Source organism: Callionymus lyra, chromosome 6 (assembly GCF_982586985.1).
Source record: "Callionymus lyra chromosome 6, fCalLyr1.hap1.1, whole genome shotgun sequence".
Taxonomy (NCBI): Eukaryota; Metazoa; Chordata; class Actinopteri; order Syngnathiformes; family Callionymidae; genus Callionymus; species Callionymus lyra.
In genome coordinates, this window is record NC_141823.1 from 34,483,924 (window position 1) to 34,504,593 (window position 20,670).

The 20,670-nt window shown below is 38.6% G+C and overlaps 1 protein-coding gene across 1 annotated transcript in view; it reads right to left on the reverse strand.

Moving 5' to 3' along the window:
• Positions 1–20,670, reverse strand: part of spon1a (spondin 1a) — a 69,051-nt gene that overhangs the window by 29,554 nt on the left and 18,827 nt on the right. The window contains exons 6-7 of the mRNA XM_087792921.1: positions 20,068–20,216; positions 6,037–6,101 (exon numbers count right to left, since the gene is read on the reverse strand). Of these exons, the coding sequence (XP_087649047.1) occupies positions 6,037–6,101; positions 20,068–20,216 (214 nt within the window). The remainder of the gene's footprint in view (positions 1–6,036; positions 6,102–20,067; positions 20,217–20,670) is intronic.

Below are 20,670 nucleotides of genomic sequence, written 5' to 3' on the forward strand. Positions count from 1 at the left end.
TCATCACGCCGGCAACACGGATGAGTAGTTTGCTTTGTTCCACCTGATCGTAACGCAGTGATTGCGCGGATAAACGCGACTTCACGGCGGGCCGTCCTGCGTCTCTGCGGGGAGTTCACCTAGGATTCACTTAACGCGGCCTTTTTTTTGGACAATAATGGACTTGAACATTGGACACTGATCGCGGGGGATTTGACTGTGGGGTGTCGTGAGTATTCGTTGTTTTGTTCATGTTTGTTTGATCCTCCTTTAAGGAGCGCTTTTTGTTAAATGTTATTAAGTAAATATATTTTGATTAACTTCTATAACGGCTTCATGTGTGGTCAGTGTTATAATTAATGCTTTCACTCTGGAGCGTCACCAAGTCCGCACCAGAGTTCCCATGAAGAATGTGTGTGTGACGATCTCTCGAGGAGTTATGTGAGAAGGTCCGTTACATAGTGGTGGCCCGTATGGGGAAGGAGGATATCATTCTGGTGTAGCGATTTAGATTTTGTTGTAAAAAAGAGAGTAATTTAAAATTGTTTTGTAAACCTGTTAAATTGCGGGGATTCTTTTTTATGACCGTTTGTGTTTGTAAATGTTATAATTCTGACTCTATGAACAATAATTAAGAATTTCTAAGTTGGTTCGCTGAAAGTTGATCAAACAAAGTATTTTGAACGCTGTATCGTTTCTAAAAATACCATAATCTCATTTTAGAAATTCTTTCATTATCAGAAAATTATGTCCTTCACTGATAGACAGACCTCTCTCAGGGATGACTCCTTGGTTGAGGAGCACTTTCCATCTCCTCCTAGTGAGTTAGACATGGACATACGGTCAGTAGAAAAAGACGCTTTCCGCCATGTTACAGTCAGACAGGCAGGACTTGAGGAGCTGTGGACAACCGACTACATCTGACGACCAAGACGAGCTCCCTCTCCATCACGGACAAATTCAACAATTGCATGAAAGATGTGATGCAATGGAAAACCACCTGAGGGAAGTGGTGGACAGTGCTCTAGGCCGTGAGGAGGGTCTGAGAGCTTCCCTAGATGCTGTGGCTGCAGGTGATCAAGCTTATATTGATGCCAAGCTAGAGCATCATGACAAAACTATTGTTTACTGCTTGAAGAGGCGTGACGAATTGTGGAAAAATGAATTAAAATCCAGCCTTAATAAAACTCGCATCTCATGGAGACCGGTGGATGTCTCTACTCCAGCACCACCCCCAATTAACCACCGGTATCAAGATATTACCTATCCGGATGGAGTTTCCACACTTCGAAGAGAGTCCCGTAGCTCAGTGGATGTCACTGATTTTATAGATCAATGTGAGAATTTTTGGACGCTCAGGCCATTGAGTGAGCTAGAACTTGTCAGCACATTAAACTCTGTCCTAAAGGGTCCTGCACGTAGCTGGTGGCTAGCGGCCCGAAACAAAATAACGGACTAGGTCAGCTTCAAAACGACTTTCTTTGAAGCTTTCCTGCCCACCGACTTCCAGGCAAAGATTGAGGAACATCTGCGCTCAAATGTCCAAATTCCTTCTCAGTGTCTCAGAGACTTTGCGTACGACCATCGAGCACTTTGTCTAAAATGGAGACCGGAGATGCCTGAAGAGGAGATTGTGCGCAGGATACTAAATGCCTGTAAACCAAAATTGGCTAGCGGTTTGCGTGGGATCGTCTCCACTGTAGAACAAGTGGTTAAAGTTGGCTCACTCATAGAACGACATTGGAGTAATTCAAAGGACTACTGGAATCGAGTTCAGCAAGCAGGTTCCTTGAACGCACCTAAAAGATCGTCCAGAAGGCCAGAACCAGGCCAATCTAGGGGCGCTGGGGCTGAAGTTGGGGTGGTTTCAGGGAGGCCCTCTTTATTAGTTGTTCCTGTCCATATTAAGGGCGCTCAGGGGGATGCAGTCCTAGATTCGGGTAGCACTCACTCATTGATGAGTAGTTCTTTGTGGAAGTGTATTAAAGATGCAGAAGAGTGTTTGGGCCAGAGTGAAATACCCCGATTCATTATGGCTAATGGTCAAGGAGGCAAGGCGTTGGGCAAAACCATCCTGATGTTGAACCTGCAGGACTCTAGAGTTGCTGTGGCCATCCATGTGCTCGACGATGACCAGCTCTGCATGCCATTAATCCTCAGCATTGATTTGTGTGCAAGTCAGATTGTTTTGAAGCCCCACCTGCAGAAGTACAGCCTACCGGGGGGGAAAGAATATACATTTCTCTTTTAAAGGAAAGGGAATCACTGCACTGGCAACCAACCGGGGCAGCAATTCACTTGTACATGGCCGAGAGGGAACTTCTCCCAGAGATAAAGACCAATGCACTTTATATGAATTCCCAAGCTGAGGTAGTCAGGCCACTGCTGCAGAATTGGACTTCGGTTTGGTCCCTCAAGAAGGGCACGACTTACTTAGTCCGACACAAAATCCTGACCGTTGACGAGGTGCCAGTGAGGAAGAGAGCCTATTGAGTGTCTCCTCAAAAGCAAGTAGTGATAGAGGAAGAATTAAAAAAGATGTTGGCAGACGGGGTTATAGAACCATCAATGTCAGCCTGGGCCTCACCAGTGGTTTTAGTCCCAAGGCCGGATAACACACCACGTTTCTGTGTGGATTACCGCGGTGTCAATGCCAAGACACACCATGACGCCTATCCCACGCCCTTGGTCCACGAAGTGTTGGAGTCGTTGCAGGGATCCAGATACTTTAGTTCATTGGACTTAAAAAGTGGCTATTGGCAAGTAGTAATGGACGAAGGAAGCAAACGTAAGACCGCCATGATAACCCACATGGGGTTGTTCCAATTTAAAGTCATGCCATTCGGACTGAGGAACGCCGGAGCCACCTTCCAGCGGCTGATGGAGTCTGTATTGAGAGGATTACAGGGAAAGTCTTGCTTTGTTTACATAGATGACATCATTATCTTTTCCAAGACTAAAGAACAACACCTGCAAGACCTGGAGGCTGTGTTTGAGAGACTGCACCGGGCCCACCTGACCTTCAACATAAAAAAATGCCATCTCTTCCAGACAACTCTACATTTCCTTGGCCATGTCGTGACCGGAGAAGGAGTAGAAGTGGACAGGGAAAAGGTTCAGGCCATCTCTGCTTTTCCAGCCCCCAAGGACCTTAAAAGCCTACAGCCCTAAGGTTTTTGGGGATGGTGGGATGGTACCATAAGTTCCTTCCTCGTTTGGCTGACATAGTAGCACCACTCAACCATCTTAAAAAGAAAGACGTCCGGTGGGAATGGTCCACTAAATGTCAACAGGCCTTTGAGCAACTGAAGGATCTGTTGCAGTCCCCGCCTGTGTTGGCCCAACCAGATCCCCATCTCTGCTTCCAGGTGCACTGTGACTCCAGTGATGTGGGTCTGGGCGCAGTCCTTGTCCAGACCTTTGATGGTCAAGACAGACCAATCGCCTTTGCTTCCCGAGCTCTTCAGGGTCCTGAGTTGAGATACTCCACCTCTGAAAAGGAATGTCTTGCGGTGGTCTGGGCGGTGGAAAAATGGAGGCACTATCGGGGGGGCGTTTTTTTAAGGGGTTGAGGGGAGGGGAGAGGGAAGTGAGAGGTGAGTGGAGACACCTGGGGAACCAGAGGAACGAGAGGAACCAGCGACAAAAGCCCGAGGCAGGTGGACAAACTGTCCGTGTCCTTCAACCGGGGAATTCTTTCTTCATCACGCCGGCAACACGGATGAGTAGTTTGCTTTTTTCCACCTGATGGTAACACAGTGATTGCGCGGATAAACGCGACTTCACGGCGGGACGTCCTGCGTCTCTGCGCCTCACCGGGGGGAGTTCACCTAGGATTCACTTAACGCGGCCTTTTTTTTGGACAATAATGGACTTGAACATTGGACACTGATCGCGGGGGATTTGACTGTGGGGTGTCGCGGGTATTCGTTGTTTTGTTCATGTTTGTTTGATCCTCCTTTAAGGAGCGCTTTTTGTTAAATGTTATTAAGTAAATATATTTTGATTAACTTCTATAACGGCTTCATGTGTGGTCAGTGTTGTTATAATTAATGCTGTCACTCTGGAGCGTCACCAAGTCCGCACCAGAGCTCCGCCCCATGAAGAATGTGTTTGTGACGATCTCTCGAGGAGTTATGTGAGAAGGTCCGTTACGTCTCACACAGACAATGAATGATCCAGTTAATGTAAAAATCTCTTCTATGGTGGTTGGTGATGTTTATATTATAGTCTGTGTCAAGTGTAATTCAACGGCAATAGTGTTTTGTTTTAAAAATTGAGCGGATACACGGACTGGTAATGCTTCTCCCCACTAAAAGGTGAAGCTCTACCCTACTGATGATGTGTGGCCATGGATTTTGTTCGTACGTTTTTTTTTTAGAAATAACATTATGCCCTATTATTATAAATATGCTTTCTTTTATTATTATTATACGCTGGACAAAAATATAATCCCAACACTCTTGTTTTTGCTCCCATTTTCTGTGAGATGAACTTAAAGATCTAAAACATTTTCTACAAAAACAAAAGGACCATTTCCCTTAAATATTGATATAGTGAGCACTTCTCCTTTGCCGAGATAATCCATCCCACCTCCCAGGTGTGGCATATCAGGATGTTGATTAGACACCATGATTATTGCACAGGTGTGTCTTAAACTGGCCACAACAATATTTTTATGACGTGTCATTATTATTTTTCCTTCTCTGTTGTGATTTACACTCAATATGTTTAAATGACATTTTTTGCAAAATGGATGTTATGGCATTTCTTCATATGGAAGAAGAAATTGAGATACGATTTGAATCAAAGATCATTGTTCTAAAAGTAATCTGGATACTATGCACTCATACAGAACAAAATGTCCATGAAGAGATTTTCATGAAAACATGGCAAAATTAAACTTGTATTTTATTTGTTTATTACATTCATACCAACTAACACTAGTGAAAGTTAGACTTAAATTAGGCTTTTAGTAGAGCTAACAGAATTTTGACCTAGATCTTATCTATTAAACATCGCCCCCACTAAAAAAGAAGTAAGACCTAATAATATTAGCTCAAGTTCTTTTTTTAAGGGTTTTTTTTAAATACAAAAAAACTGTTGAGTTATTTACCCACCAGTGGTTCTCATTAAAAGACCATTATAATTTTAGTACAACATCCACGTCACCAAAGTTTCTTTTTCTTTTTACGGCTGTAGAATTGCAAACCAGTCCCTTTTTATTCTTTTTATGATAAGTTATCATTTCATGAAGTAGTTTCTTATATTTTGTTAACATTTAATGAACTGCACAGTTGGGGAAAAGAAACAGAGAGCTTCTAGATGCAACATGCGTCTTGTTCCCCTCATGAATAAGAGATCAAATAAATTTGTATCAGTGGAGAATATACACCGCAAGCATATTAGCAGAATATTTGGCGTATAAACACTTAAATAATTTGACTTCACGCTAAACGACAGCTTAAACATTTTGAAAATAAAGACCCATCATCTTTATCATCATCATTTAAGTCATCTTTATAATACTAATATGAAGAGACTGCCTCATGTTGGCAAGTCCTGAGAGTGTCATATGATAATGTCTCAGGGATTGTAGCCAGAAACGACATAAGACATCTCACTTTTGTGTTGTGTCATATGGGCTGTTTATAGGCCTATCTAGAAGGTTTGGCTCAAGAATAGATTGGATTGAAGGAGTTAAAAGAAGATAGACAATATTACCATCAACACTGACTCATTGACTCTTCCAGACTGTTGAACAATTGCATAATTTCTTTCTTTGATAAAACCTGGACAACCATCAAACAATCATCTGAAGTAGCATCATTAATGAAAGCTTTCAAAACCAATTCCACTCAGGTTTGTTCTACAGCACACTTTGGAGAACACAGAAGAACCTTGAAAGAAAAATAAATTATTGTGAAGGCAGGCAGGTGAGTTTAAGTCACTTGTGAGAAAAATCATTTTCATTTTGCCTTCGATTTTAAAAGTGCTTTTGCTCTTCCCTTGACAGGTGTGTGGAGGAGAGTGAACGATAATAGAGCAAATACTCACACATTAAGTGGCTGCCAAGCTGGCCACTGTGCTTTCATTTTGATGACAGTAAGGACCTCATCACCCTGTTAAACAAAAAGACAGACAGGACAGAAAATTCAATCGCGAACCTTTGAAAGAAAGAAACTGACATTCAGGCAAATTAAAATACTAAAAATGCTAACCTTTTCCCTTTAATTCCCTTTAATTTATTTTTTCCTAAAGAACTTGATATCATTAATGTCCTCTCAGTGGCAATACGCTTCAATTTTAATATTATTATTAAGAGAATTACACTCAATATATGTGCTGATATAAAGAGTGTTTGCACAACCAATCCTTGAGTAAATATAACAGAAGAACATTGAAATACAATTTGAATTGAAGATAACAATAACAATAAAGTTCTACCTAACCTAACCTAAACTAACCTAATTTCTCCAAAAGTATTACCAATACGCTGCATCTTTAAACCAGGAAAAAATGAAAAGAAGAGATTTTCATGTTTTAAACATGGCAAAACTACATGTTTTAAAATAAATGTTTTTGGGACATATTTATCATTTGACTGGTTGTACAACAAACTTTGTCTCACCCTGTACTTGTATCACCCTGTTCTTTATAAACATAAGCATGTTTATATACTTACATTAATACATTCATATGTAAAACTGTCAGACCTGAACTGAAGTAAATTTCAATCAACAGTGAAATAAATAAGTGTAAATTTCAGTTGACGTTTTTTTAAAATAGCATTAACATTTAGGAAGTCAAATAACTTGTTTTGATTGTTTGAGCGCTTTGTGACCCTGGTCTACAAATATTAATTATTTAAAATTGTGTTATATTTAAGGCAAAATAAAAAAGACATTTTGATTCAGATCCCTGTGTTTGTCTCTGCCTTTTAAAGTATATATTTTAACTGTGTATTGTTTTTGATTGTTACAGCGATTTGTGACCCTGGTCTAGAAAGCACCGACCGACTGACCGACCGACTGACTATCTTGATCAGCATCTATAGACACTTATCCTCGCCATGCTGTCATTCATCACATCCAGCATTTGATGGTTCTATTCTCTTTTTACTTCATACCTCCATCTCCAACATTCTCCATCTGACATGTGAAAAAAACTTTAATTTTTGAACTCAAACAAATCAAGGGCACAGAATAATTTTGACATTCTACGACAAGAACATAACAGTCACACTTTAACAAAACTTACATGTGTTGTTATGTTTAATGATCTCTCCTGCTAACATTTACTGGCTTAATGACAAAACGGGTCACAGATCATTACCTTGCCACAAAAAGACGAGCTTCAAACAGCCTTTTCTAAATGAAGCTCTACTTTGTTAGCATCAATTCATCGTATCCCACCATTAAGAACAGATATAGAGGGATTTGTTATAATGATTTACAACCTGACATCAGAGGATGACAAAAGAGATGAATGTCTAGGATCAACTTTCCTAAAAAAAAAAGGTTGATTGAAGAAACACATTTGTGCTCTCATTTGCCTTTTTCAGCTGACAAACCAAAAATGATCAGCTGCCATACTTATCATCTCCACATGCTGTGAAGAATTCCACACTACATTTAACTGATATATAAATAAAGCTGCATGAAAAGCTTCAATGTTTAACAATTCCATGGCTTTTATTCAAATGGATCCTTTGATCTTGAAGCCATGTTTGCTTCTTCTATGTTATTATTGTAAAATGTATGTATCTCCTGAATTGAAAATAGTTATACACCGGTAATAACCTATATAATCTATATAGAGTAAACAATTTAAACTACACCAGATGATATTTGTGTGCACCTTTACAAATGACTTATTTAAACATGGCCTGGAATATAGAAAATATTCATTACAGCTTTTCTAATGAAATATTAATTAGCAAGATTACTGATTATGGTTTGTATTTTAGAAGGATTATGTTTTAGTCAATCTACAGCACCAGGGCACTGCGGCCAAATATAGCAGCTTTAAATGCAGATCTTTGCCTTGAGAAAAGGATGTGGTTTGACATGATAAAGACAGTTGAATATCAACCTATGACCAATTACTTGAAGTTACATGCACCGAAAAGTGTCTGTTGCAAACAATGTGAACAAAAAGACTAAAAGTAATTCTCATATTCTATTCTATCCGATAATGTATATATGTATCAACAAGAACAGTAAGCCTAGGTATTGGGGCATTATTTACATAACTTAACTAAATCACAGAGACGGACAAAGAATATATGTTGATTTATGTGTACTTCAACAAACATTTATTCTATCTACCCACAACGGTTTTCAACTCTGACATCTTGCGTAGATTACTTTGACCTTTGTGAGAGCTTCATTTACATCATGGTTACCAACAAGATATTGATTCACTCCGGGACTTGGTTTAAAATAGACAAACATACACATGTTTTGCTCTAATTTCATCTTTGCGACTTGGACACATGAACAAAATTGTCAACAATTTCATTTTCTTGCTTTATCTTGACACACAAAAAATCTCACTGTAGCAAGCGCTGCTAAACATTAACTTGATCTGCTTCAATTTATCTCTCTTGTTAAATAACCTTACCGGCAGAGTCTGATGCCAGAGTCATCTGAATCCCACAAGGCCGAGTTTATGCTGCTGTGAAGGAATTGACCTGTCGTACTTTCTCACACTGAGGAGATCAACCATGAAATTAGCTTGAGGCGAGCTCAAGGTGTAGCCTTTAAAACAGTCTCAGAGAGATAATGCCCATAAGCACAGGAAATGAGCAACTCTCAAGTCTGATATTTGTCTTCTACGACCACAGAGGCGGGAAAGAGAGGCTGTTTTCCACACCTGGGTGACTTCTGGGATCAGTTTCAACATCCAAGGTTCAATTAACAACAACCACACTCTTGAACAAGCTGATATGGTTGAGTGATATTTAGGTCTTATCACGTACGGGCTACTGGACTACAATTTATCAAAACTTTTCAGCATTCATTCTAACCAGCTTTAATTGGGGGGAAACAGATAAAAGAGATTCTTAAATGTTGAAAGTAGAACAAATCTTTCAGCAGCAGAGAATCTATTAAAACTAAAGACGGATAAAGATGCATCCCATCCTTTTGTCATTATCGCTGTTATGTATGATATAGTTTTATGTTTTCACTTAAGCAGTGAAAAAAGGTGCCACATTACACAAGTCCCTTATTTTCACAATGTGTTGAATAAGAATGAGAAACTTTTGTGAAATAATATAAATCGAATAATAAAAGATTATAAGATATATACAATATATAAAAACAAAATATTATATATTACCATGAAATAATTAATACCTAAAAATTGGTATAGTAAAATTGTTCAACTCCTACTTCAGCTCTCCAGTGAAGATAATGTCATCTCCACTGTCTTCTAAATGTCGAGCTGAAGGTTGATTCACACTGCACTTTCTGTCTGACAGGATGTCAACGACCCAACTTTTCACAGTTGGTTGTGTATAGCTGGGAGAGTTTGTCCTGGAGCCAGTCAGGGACGACTGGGATAAACGCTGAAGAATAGACTACATACAGGATCTTAGCGTAGTATCATGCTTTGTCCATGTTCTGCAGGATGTAGAGCAGGCCCAAAATCAGAGCACTGTCAACAGACCTCTTGGCTCTGTGCAAACGGCATCAGATCTATGAGGGTCTCTGTAATCCTATTTAGGTTGACAGCACAAGACGCTCGAAATACTTCATGACCACAGAACTCTGAGCGCCCTGATGGTCCTGTGCTTTTTGGCAGCAGGACAATTGTTGAGGACTTGAAGCATGCTGGCACATGACTAGGTCTCTAGTGAGATTTCCATGAACACAGCAGAGAGCTGAGCTCGAGGTTACGGTGAAACACAGTCGGGTCCTGGGGCCTTCCTGACCTTCTGCCTGTTGGATATTCTCCGCACATCACTCTCCTGAGTGCCTGGGGCTTGTAGTTTGTAATGTTCCCCAAGCCCCTCCATACAGATTCACAGTTATTAGTGGTTTATATGAAAAAACAAAAAAACACCTTTATTATCTTGGTTTAATCAGCCGTAGATGATTATATGTGTTAGTGTGCCTCATACAGACCAGATGCATCTTGACAATGGGACAAAAATGTTGTTACTCTCTGAGTTGGACAGAGATTCAGTGTTGGCTTCCTACTGTGTGTTGTATCAGTGATTCCTGGATGGCTTCTTCCACATCATATAGCTAATGTAAGATTTTTTAAAAGCTACGCAGCGGGGGTCAGTGCTCACTGACTATGTTCCAGTTCAACACACAATTTGCTTAAAGGACTTGGCAATGAAATAAGACTGAGTTCCAGAAATGTAACAACGAATTTTGTTTCCATTGTGAACCAACAACTTTTGAAGACAGTTGATCTTTTCATAGTTTATTGTTCATCATATTATCAAATAGGGAATAAAGTTGTTTTGTTTGACTTTGCAAGAGTCTTAATTAAACCTCACAGTTTTTGTACTTGAGCCTAAAGCTGTTTCAGTTGAAACCCTAGTTCACAATAAACTGCGTTGCCAGCAAACATAAGTAAAATAATTGAATACCATTATTGAATTTTTGAGTTTGGATTAAACACTAACAAAGCAGCACTTATTTAAACAATTAGAAAAATACACACAATTAAAAACATTATGTTTAAAAGGTAGATATAAAGGAACCACTCAAGACTTCCACGCAATCCTAACACTGATTAATATCTTGAGAAAGGGGATTCATATTTGAATCACGCTTGTTTACAGGGGCAAAGACGACACACTTTCTCATAACAGAAGGCTGAGATTCTTACTGCCGTAATGATTTCCATCTCACCCCCCGAAAATGCTTTGAACACTCATTCGGGATGTGAGACTTAGCATTTGTAATTTCCTCTTAGGCAAGAGATGGCATTTAAACTGGCGTAATCAAAAATAGGAAATGGCTGTGAACTGAGTCATAGTTTTAATGTGGCCTTATATCTGCTGCCTGATCCACATTTCTAATCGCTTAATATGAACATGTGGGAGGGAGGCCATGCTCTCTGAGCTTGCACAAGGCAGACAAACACTGGTTGGTTTGATGGATGATGAAGTCTGTCATCTTAAATTGTCTTGGAACTTTTTAGAAGAACAATAAAAACGAGCATGCATCTCCGTAATTCAAGCACATAAACAAGTCATGATAACTCATATGCTGAGTGTCTTCTGTGTTTTTCGTTGGCACTTCCTTCATTTATTGTGTTTTTATTACGACACGCTGCATTCTAATTTGAGATATTATCCTTTTATGGTCTCACAAAGTTTTAATGATGGTCGACAGCATTTTCATGTTCTGCACTGAGGGGTCAATATTATGTGTATTTAATTGAAAGGCTCTGTAGTATCTTATTTTTAATAAAACACAATTATTTATAAGATACAATAGTAGTCTCTTCCTCACTAGTTTAACGAAGAGTGAGTTTCCAGTCACTGTACAAAAACAGTGACTGTCATTAATTTCTATTATCTATCTATTAAAAAACCCAGAGATGGTGTATACTTCTGCCAAGGCACTGGACATTGTATTTTGTCATCACAGTCCCGTGAAAGTTAATTTATTTTGGTGATCCGACTGCATGCTTTATAAACACTAAATTTATTTTGATTTGACATGCGTCTCCGTAATCTGGCTGAATATTTAGTAAATGATGAACACCGTTACAATCAAGTGATTTCAGTTTTGGAAGTATTAAACAAAAACAAACAAACCAACTACACAGTGGCAGGCCGTGCATTTCACACATAGGCCTTGAGTGGTGCACGTTTGAATGAATCCACCTCTCAATAACTACGTTAAGGTTCTTTATACACCACAGGTATCTGAGTGGGTACTGTTATAGGTCATTAAGATGTTTATCATCAAATGAACACAATATCAGTGCATTACATCAAAATATCACTCCAACTACAGTCTGTGTGGTTTCCATGGCCACGACACGCACGCTCTGCCACTTTCTTAACAAAGTCCTTCTTGAAAATGGCTTTGCAAGTATATCCGCGATCAAGCTCTGCAGCCATTGTGTTGAAAAAACAAACAGTTTAATTAACTCAAATCATCGTTTCAGCTCCATGTGACTTGTCTCAGTGCTATCCAATCAGAGGACATGAACGTGTCACGTGTTCAATGCGTTCAGCGTCATGGAAGCTGTGAGAAGAGTAGCTTCCATAGCACTGACGTTGTGTAGCCAACTCGAATCTGATTTGTTAACACAATACATCGGCTGCCGTTGATTTCAATAGACAGGGCAACGTCTGAAACGACTGAAGGCCTCGGGTAGATTTCTTCTGGCAGCACGTGACAGCTCAAATATGATTGGATGAAAGCTCTAACGTGAACATACAATCCTGGAAGCAGTGCACAACTTGCGCAAGCAGAAGGAAAGAAATTAAATGAAGAGAAAAGACTATGAGGAATAACTTAATACATATTTATGAAAAATAAAAAATAAAAAATTTAAATTTATTTTCTGATTATGTTTAGGCGAGCAGAGAAGGCCTTACTGGCACTGACGGCCCGCCACTGCAACTACGTGATCTTTACCACTTCTTTACCACTAATAATCATTTACAAATTAGAAACTGGGTTACTACAAACAGGGATTTCAGCGTTTTCTTGTTCTCTAAAATTCGTTCATAAAGTAATTCGATTTATATGATAGAACAGATTTAATACGGCTTTGTAATGGAAATTTCTGCAGACAGGCACAGAATTAAAATAATTCTTTGCTCACCTGCACACAGCTTATCCAAGTCAGTTTTGTGTTGATTAAGCATTTGGAGAAGTCTCCATTTCCAACATTTGAAATGAGTTTGAGCCAGGTAAATTCCCACTACACCTTTCAATTGACAGGCCTGTTCACACATGCCTTAACTAATCAGTTCCCCAGGTGGTAAAAACATGTTTTCTTGTTTGCCAAATGTTTATCATACACATACGCTACATTGAAGGTACAGCTGTTGTATTATACCCAGATTAGACTGTATTGCATTAAAATGGGTGATTAATCACCAATGTTTTTTCTGTGCCCCTGTCCTTGGGAAAACAATACATTTAATGAAATTCTAATCATGCCCTGCAGATTTAAAAAAAATCAAATGTTCAAAAGCTGTATTGATCCCAAATAAAATACATGGCTAACCTCACAAATATACTATTATTAAACAAAACAGCTTATATGCAATTCAATTGATGTTGTTCCCTGGTAATGTGTAGAGAAGAGGTGCTTGAGAATGAATCCACAACATTACAGTAGTTTTGATGTTACCATGGTCGCGGCTATTTCTTCTATTCTGTTTTTTAAAACGGTTATTGCCACACAGTGTGGACAGAGAACTAATAGCTAATCTCTTTCTTCGCTACGACAAAGTGAAGACCCTGCACTGATCTGTCCATTAATCTTATATTATATTATTTTATATCTTAATCCTTCCTTCACTTGTCTAAAAACCTCAAGCTACTTGTCATGACAACCAGAAATGAAGGATCCGATCTTCTTCCCGAACGCTTCATGCTTAGCTGTGAACAGTGATGATTGTTGGTTCCTTCTTGATGCAGCCAACATAGAGATCAAGAAACAGAAACTTATTTTCATCCCAGCTGCTTCTACAAATCTTTACCCAGAACCCGCTTAAACTTTCCCATACATCTGATAGATCTATGTGATATAGAAATTACTAGATATCTCACACAACCTTATGATTTATGATCCATTGATCCCAAGTCACCTTTGTCGCAAAAAATGTCCAAAACACAGTAGGGTGACACTGTAAAGGTAAGGGAGAAAACACGTTGACGGGAAATCTTCTTTTCCTGCAGCAGATGAGTTGGTAAGTGCTGACTACATGCAGACTTGAGAATTGATTTGCTGACTCCAGTCGTCCTCTGAGGCAATTTTACAAGCCAACAGTCTACAGGGGTGCTGGAAACACGCGTACCACAGCTCACAACCTGAACTTGAGCGGATGAAGGCTTGAGGCGATGAGATATTATTAGATGAGAATCGTGGTAACTGCCTTTAATGACCCAGTTCATCCTGGTTGACTCATTTTCTAACTCCCAGAGTTATTAAGTTACACGGTCGTTGTTCTGTTGGAAGGTCAGTGCTCCCTGAGTTTTATGCCCTGTGTAGCAGTGGGATCATACCACTTCCAACATCACACTTTAGAGGAGGTTAATCATTTTACAGTACCATTATATACGATGTTAATTTAATGAAATCCCTTGAGACATAAACTCAACATTACCTCAAGGATGCAAAACAAAAACCTGCTGCTGGAAGATATTTGGCATATAGTTAACAACTTGAGGATATTTAACATGATGGAATGTAAATGTAAGAATGTTTAAAAGACGAAGAACAATATATTGCACAAAGTACTCAAGGAACATGTGGAAAAGAAGACAGAGACTGTGTGGATAATCGGTCAGTAAAAATAAAATTAAATAAGGAAAACTAATAATAATAATGGTTTTGCTTTACAATTATTTATAGTATTAAACAGCTGATTCAGTGTTGGTATTTGTTCATTGTTGGGAACAAAAGCTTTGGCAGCTTGAAAAACGACAGCAGACGATGTTAACCCCTTTTAAATCTAAAATTATCTGTGGTTATGACCAGTGAAACTGTAGCCTGTATATGATTCACGGGTTAAGATCTTAAGATCTAGATTTTTTTATGGAGCCATTGGCAATAACAGACATGCTGGGAGTGTGGTTATTCAAATTCAAGTCTAGATTATATTAAGTTTACTTTATTAATCCCTCTGGAGATCTCCTTTAGGAAATTAGATTTCCAGTTCAGAGCTGATCAAAACTAATAATCTTCGCTTGATCTATCTTATATTTTACTTGTTTGAATTTAATAAGATACTGTATGTGGACAAGCAATGTTTTCCCATTGTCAACTTTTACTCCAAACTTTTTGTCATGAACTGTCCCTCTAAAAGAACTTGTCTTTCGTAGTCACTTCCAATGAAAACCTGAACTCCTTCAACTCTGACTCTTCTAACTCTTTGTCTTTGTGGCAGAGCTATTGTCTCTAAAGAATACAAGGTAACTTACTATAACTATAATAAGAATTGCTTATATACCACCTTTTAGACAAACAGAAGTCACAGTGTGTTGCATGAAACAGAAATAAAAAGATGATTCAGTTCTACATGACATAGTACAGTAAAAACGTACAGTAAAGATGTTCATTAAATTATCTGTACATTGCTTTATACTATAATTAATTCATTATTTTGTATGCTGTATCAAAACTATACTGGTGCCTCAGCAGCACTTCTGTTACTTTGCCTGGCAGTTATTGTGTAGTTTCCCTGACAGACTGACAAATTATCAAAGCCACAGTCATGGGTGAAAACATAACCTCTTTGCCAGAGGTAATGAATAAATTCACCAACATCTATATTAAAAAACACAATTAAAAATTAAAATGTTGGGCATGCATTTGCATTACAATGACTCTAACTGTGCCACTCTTAAATCACCATTAAATCAAATGTGACATATGTAGAGGTGGAGATGGAACGCTAAGGTATATCAAATAAACAATAAAAAAAAATAAAATATGCTGAAAAGACACAAAAAGACAGCTGGAATATTAACAGCACTGTGCTGGAACCATGTGGTACTCTTCTTACTTCTTTCTTATTCCTTCTCTCAACACTACCTCTCTGGACACTGCAATGACTTTTTCAAAGTAGCTTCTGGCCAAGATGTGGAATTCAAGAATAATCCATCTTTTATCCGTGTGAATGTGTATGCAGCCCTGAGTTCTGATTTTGTCGGATGCTGAAACCAGTAAGTCAACATTAGTGACTACTAGAGTATAGTGCACACACACAAACACAAAATACCAGTCTGAAAATGTCTTCCAACCATTCAGCTAGAAACATAAACACCTTTATAGATAGCCAACTGCATGTCCCACAGGGGGCGACGGCCAGAAGTGCATGTTCGTTTTGAAAGTCAAGAAGAGTGCCAAGATGCACATTCTCAAAGCACATATTGGCAAAGGATAATCTATTGAATTTCAAATATAGTAGAGTACTGAGCAGGACATGGGACAAACAAAGAGGGACGTGTCATCAGATGGTTGGTGGCAACTTCCCTCCCACAGTGTTGCCAGGAGTAAAACTGGGAATGTTGGCCTGGTCTTTCACCCTCTGTGGATTTGGCACAGTCCACATTGGATTGGCCGACTGAGGCACAAAGCTAGGGTCATGACTTCACTCTCTGGGGGGCCCCATTGTAACTAATTGCTATCCCACCGTGGCAAACTTGACCTCTTGCAGCTACAGAAACTGAATGATACACGGCAAATACACCGACAATAATGGAAATAAATAATGTTCAAAAACAAAAATAAGGTGCTGGGAATGAATTTCTTTAATTTTATTTTATGAAGCCCTGTTTTAATAAGCTGCAGTGGTCAGAATCCATTCAAGGCAAAGACACAATTCTTCAACACCTTCCTGGATCAAATTGTAATCCATAACACAACAGTAAAAGACGGACAGATAGAAACACATTAGAACACTACATTTGCACTGTAGATTTATTTTGTTTCTTTTTATTTTATTGATTCATAGTTTTAACTCATCCTCAAACAGTAGTCCCCCAACAAACACGCTTCATCTGCAGCGCTCCACTTTAACCTACAGGTGACCCAACTGCTCCCACCATGAGATGAGTCCAGATTTGATCGGTACACACAGAAGAAAGGGAAACACTGGTAGTAGGAGTAGTTCACTGACTCGTAAACGTGATTTGACCAGAGGAGCTAAAAGGTATTTATGAAAATGGAAACATTGTTTAGGACCTGGCAAAGACGATAAATTACTCTGAGAGGACAAATGAGACCAACACAAAAATATTTAGCCCTAACAATACAAACGTGCTTTTGACCAGAAGGTGATGGACTGTGGTTTTATTTTAGATTCTGTGAAGGATCGCCACTTCATTATTTGTTTTGTCTGATAAACACAAATTTCCTCCCTTTTATAGCAGATAGAAAACCGCTGAAAGACCCTCCAGTCCGCTGGCCAAAAATGAACCTCTGGTGGTCTGTCTTTTAGTGTTGTGTTACAGATTACAATCTGATCCAGGAAGGTGTTGAAGTTGAGTTTGCGACCTTTGATTTATATCACTGTGCTGCTTGTTCTTAATAACACTTTGAGCTCCATCTGATACATTTTATAATGCATGTATTTTATATGCGTTAAGCCATTGGTTGTTTTGAAAATGATCCTATGTGGACAATAAAGCAGAAACAACCAATTTCCAAATACCACTCTAAGAAACATCAATATTCAATATTTACATGACAAGTTTGCATGCTGTTTGTCCACAGGAAAATACTGTCCATGTAACCTCTTGTTTCAACTGCTGGCATAATTGCTTGTGAAAGTTGAGGAGGTGGAGTGGCTGTGTGGGATGAGTGCTCTTACATGTAATCATATCTTTATTACCAAAGGTCTACCCATCTAACAACAGCTACAAGCTTTCATTTATAAGTCATATAGTACCATATGTACAGAATATAAAGGGTGTGCACTCCTGAACTCTTCTTGAATCTGTGATTCCTTGCAGAATTCCTTGTGCCCGATCCCAAGCGTTCACACTCCCTGAGGGAATACACATGTGGAACATATCTCACTGTGCCACAGATGAGCAGAACAGATGTTACATGACATCCACTCCCGGGTCTCAATAGTGACATGCTCCCATTCAAAATAAAGTCATCCCATTCTGATCTAACATGAATAGAATGTGTGTGCATGTTCACGTGTTTGCGGCATTGCAAATGAAACGCTGTATGAACACACTGATCAGTGTGCCCCTTCGCTGGATTGAAGTCTGGCTATGAATATCAATTTTGCCTTCATTGCTGCTCCTGCTGACGATCCCTACCTGACACAAAAGCCAATCAGCTTTCCATTTGTGTCAGCGTATCTTCAGAGGACCTGTAAGCCTCAAAAATGAGAGACTCCTGGATCCTCTAAATGTCCTTGACATGCCCAGGATTCTTCTTCACTACTAGTATGTAGTTTGAGTATATTTTGAAATCTAGTCGAGTTATTGTCGCTTGCTTGTATTTAAAATAAAACAGATACAAATTTAAAATGAGCCAGGACTCTTGACAAATTTAGAATTCATTTGGCAGTTAAAACTACATACAAACAACGTCACTGTTTTTATGGATAACATGTAATAAAAATAAACAACATTACAATGATAAAGAAAAACAGTGATTAATGAGTATTTAATGAGTCAGTAAGAAATTACAAAAAATAAAATAAAATAAATCTGACAAAGTGACATATGACCAGTTTTGAATTTAAGCCAGCCATTTTCTTGGTCAGTAATTAAGAACTCTAAGGAAGAAAACAGTACTTTCCTGTTGGCCAAAGATCAGTTTAGTATCTAAACTCGAGTATCTACTTCCATCCTTTCACGTGGTTAAAAATGTTTATCATGTAAACTAATTTAAGTCCCCATATTTCCTTCCTGTCTCATCAATAATTGCGTGTCTTTTCAAACAATTTATGGCTGTCATTTAAACTGCTTTAATCGAAAATAAGGCCGTATTTATATCCAATTGTGATGTACTTTTGCACTAAGACTGGGAAGACACACATTCAAGCGTAGAGGTAAAAATAATGGAAAACGATGAGGCTGTAATTGCACACAGAAAGCAGCTATGACAGAGAGACCCCATTGTTCACACTGTGCTCTCATTATCTGCTGTGACTCAAAGTCTTCAATATTAGCTAACAATAAGCTCTGCATGACCATCTGTTCTGCCAGCAGTGCTAATTTTAAGACAGGATAAGGGTCTGAAGGAGGATATACGGTGCCAATTATTTGCTGCAGGAGGACAATGTGAGGATTAATATGTGGAGGTATACGGTGAGTCCTGTAATGGCATTTACCTTGTTACAGTCTCTCCTGTGGTGAAAAAAGAACCACAACCTCTGATCATCTGTACAGCAAATCAAAATAAAGAAATGAGTCTTTATCTGACCCAAGACAAACAAGCTCAAACTAAAGGAAAGAAGGAAAATCTATCTTCCTTCCTTCCTTGGGCAAAGTAACAATCTGTCAAGCAAAAGTCAGACGCTGAAGAAAGTAAAGAAAATCTAGCAGCTACAGTCAGACATTAAAAAACCAGGAAGTAATATATGCAACTAGGAACTGCTGTGAGGTGTTAAGATGTGTACTATCCAATTTGTGATTCTGCTAGTGCACGCTCAATCTGTGTCTTTTCATAGCCTCCCTCCCTCCCCTACCTTCTTTCCTTAAGTAAAACACAACATGCAAACAAAGTCGGAGATAAAAGTAGTATATACACATTCAAGCGAAGAGGTATATATATATATATATACTGTATATATATTTACTTTTGTTAACTACTAGATATAAAAGTCAATACAAGCTTCAAATATGGAAGCAATCTTTAGGAGTGATTTAAAGAACAAGATTAAGACACTATGAAACTGTTGTGAAATTGCAACTTACTTCTACATTATGCCCTGCATCATTGTAAAAGCACAGAAATTCGCCATTAAAAAAAATTGTGTGGTTATCTTAAATGTAATACCGCTGTATTTTACCCTGCAGGATATGGGTCTTGAAGCAATCACTGTTGCTTTTTATTACACTGAATCCTTTTATTAAACTAGTTGCACAGCTATATTTTTTTTACTTTTTTTCTTTTTTTGTTATTGTCTCTAGTTTATTGTTAACAAATACACTCTTGATCTGCTGAAATACATACATGCTTTTATTCAAAGAGAAAATACATTTTCTAAAACTCATAACAGTCCCTTGAGGAGCTGCAACCATCGCACTAAGACTACCAGAATGTTCAGAAAGAGTGTTCATATTGCTCACATTACATGCCTAACAGAGCACAGCAGAGGCAGAGAACAGCGTGTGCTGAATAATCTCTGTCCTGTGAGTGTTCCAGCATCTGTCATGTCTGAGAATGGACACATATTACCTTCTGCCGTATCTCCTCCTCCATCTTGACTGGCGATCCCAGTTCTGCTACCTGCTTGACCCCATCACTTGCCAATCCCCCGTATTCCCACAGTACATACTCCCTAGAGTGGGATGCTCCGATGATGGCTGACCAGTGGTTTGCACGACCTGTTAAATCAGAGAACAAAAAATTCAGTATCACAACATCAAAACCAAAACCTCATTTAATTTAATTAATCACTTTGCATCTTGACAAAAAAACTGCTAAATTGACTTTGAGCTGAGCTTTTGCTTTTGTTCTGAACTTTTTTTTGGGCGTATAATTTGAAAACCTTTGTCGTTGTTTTTTCTTCATGTGCTGCTTTTTCCAAAAAGATTAAATATAGATGAAATCTGTCCAAAAGTGAATATTGATATACAGTATATATTGATATTGATGTAAATAGTCTACTTGAATTTACTAGTGCAGTTCATTATGGAGATAAAAGACAGCAACAAACACATATTAAAGGCAATAGTAAATGCAAGGAAATGGCAAGAGTGGCAAAAAAGCTCTACAAAAAACTTTCTGGTACATCGACGCTCTCAACATCAAGAAACCAGGTTTAAAAACAACCTTCTG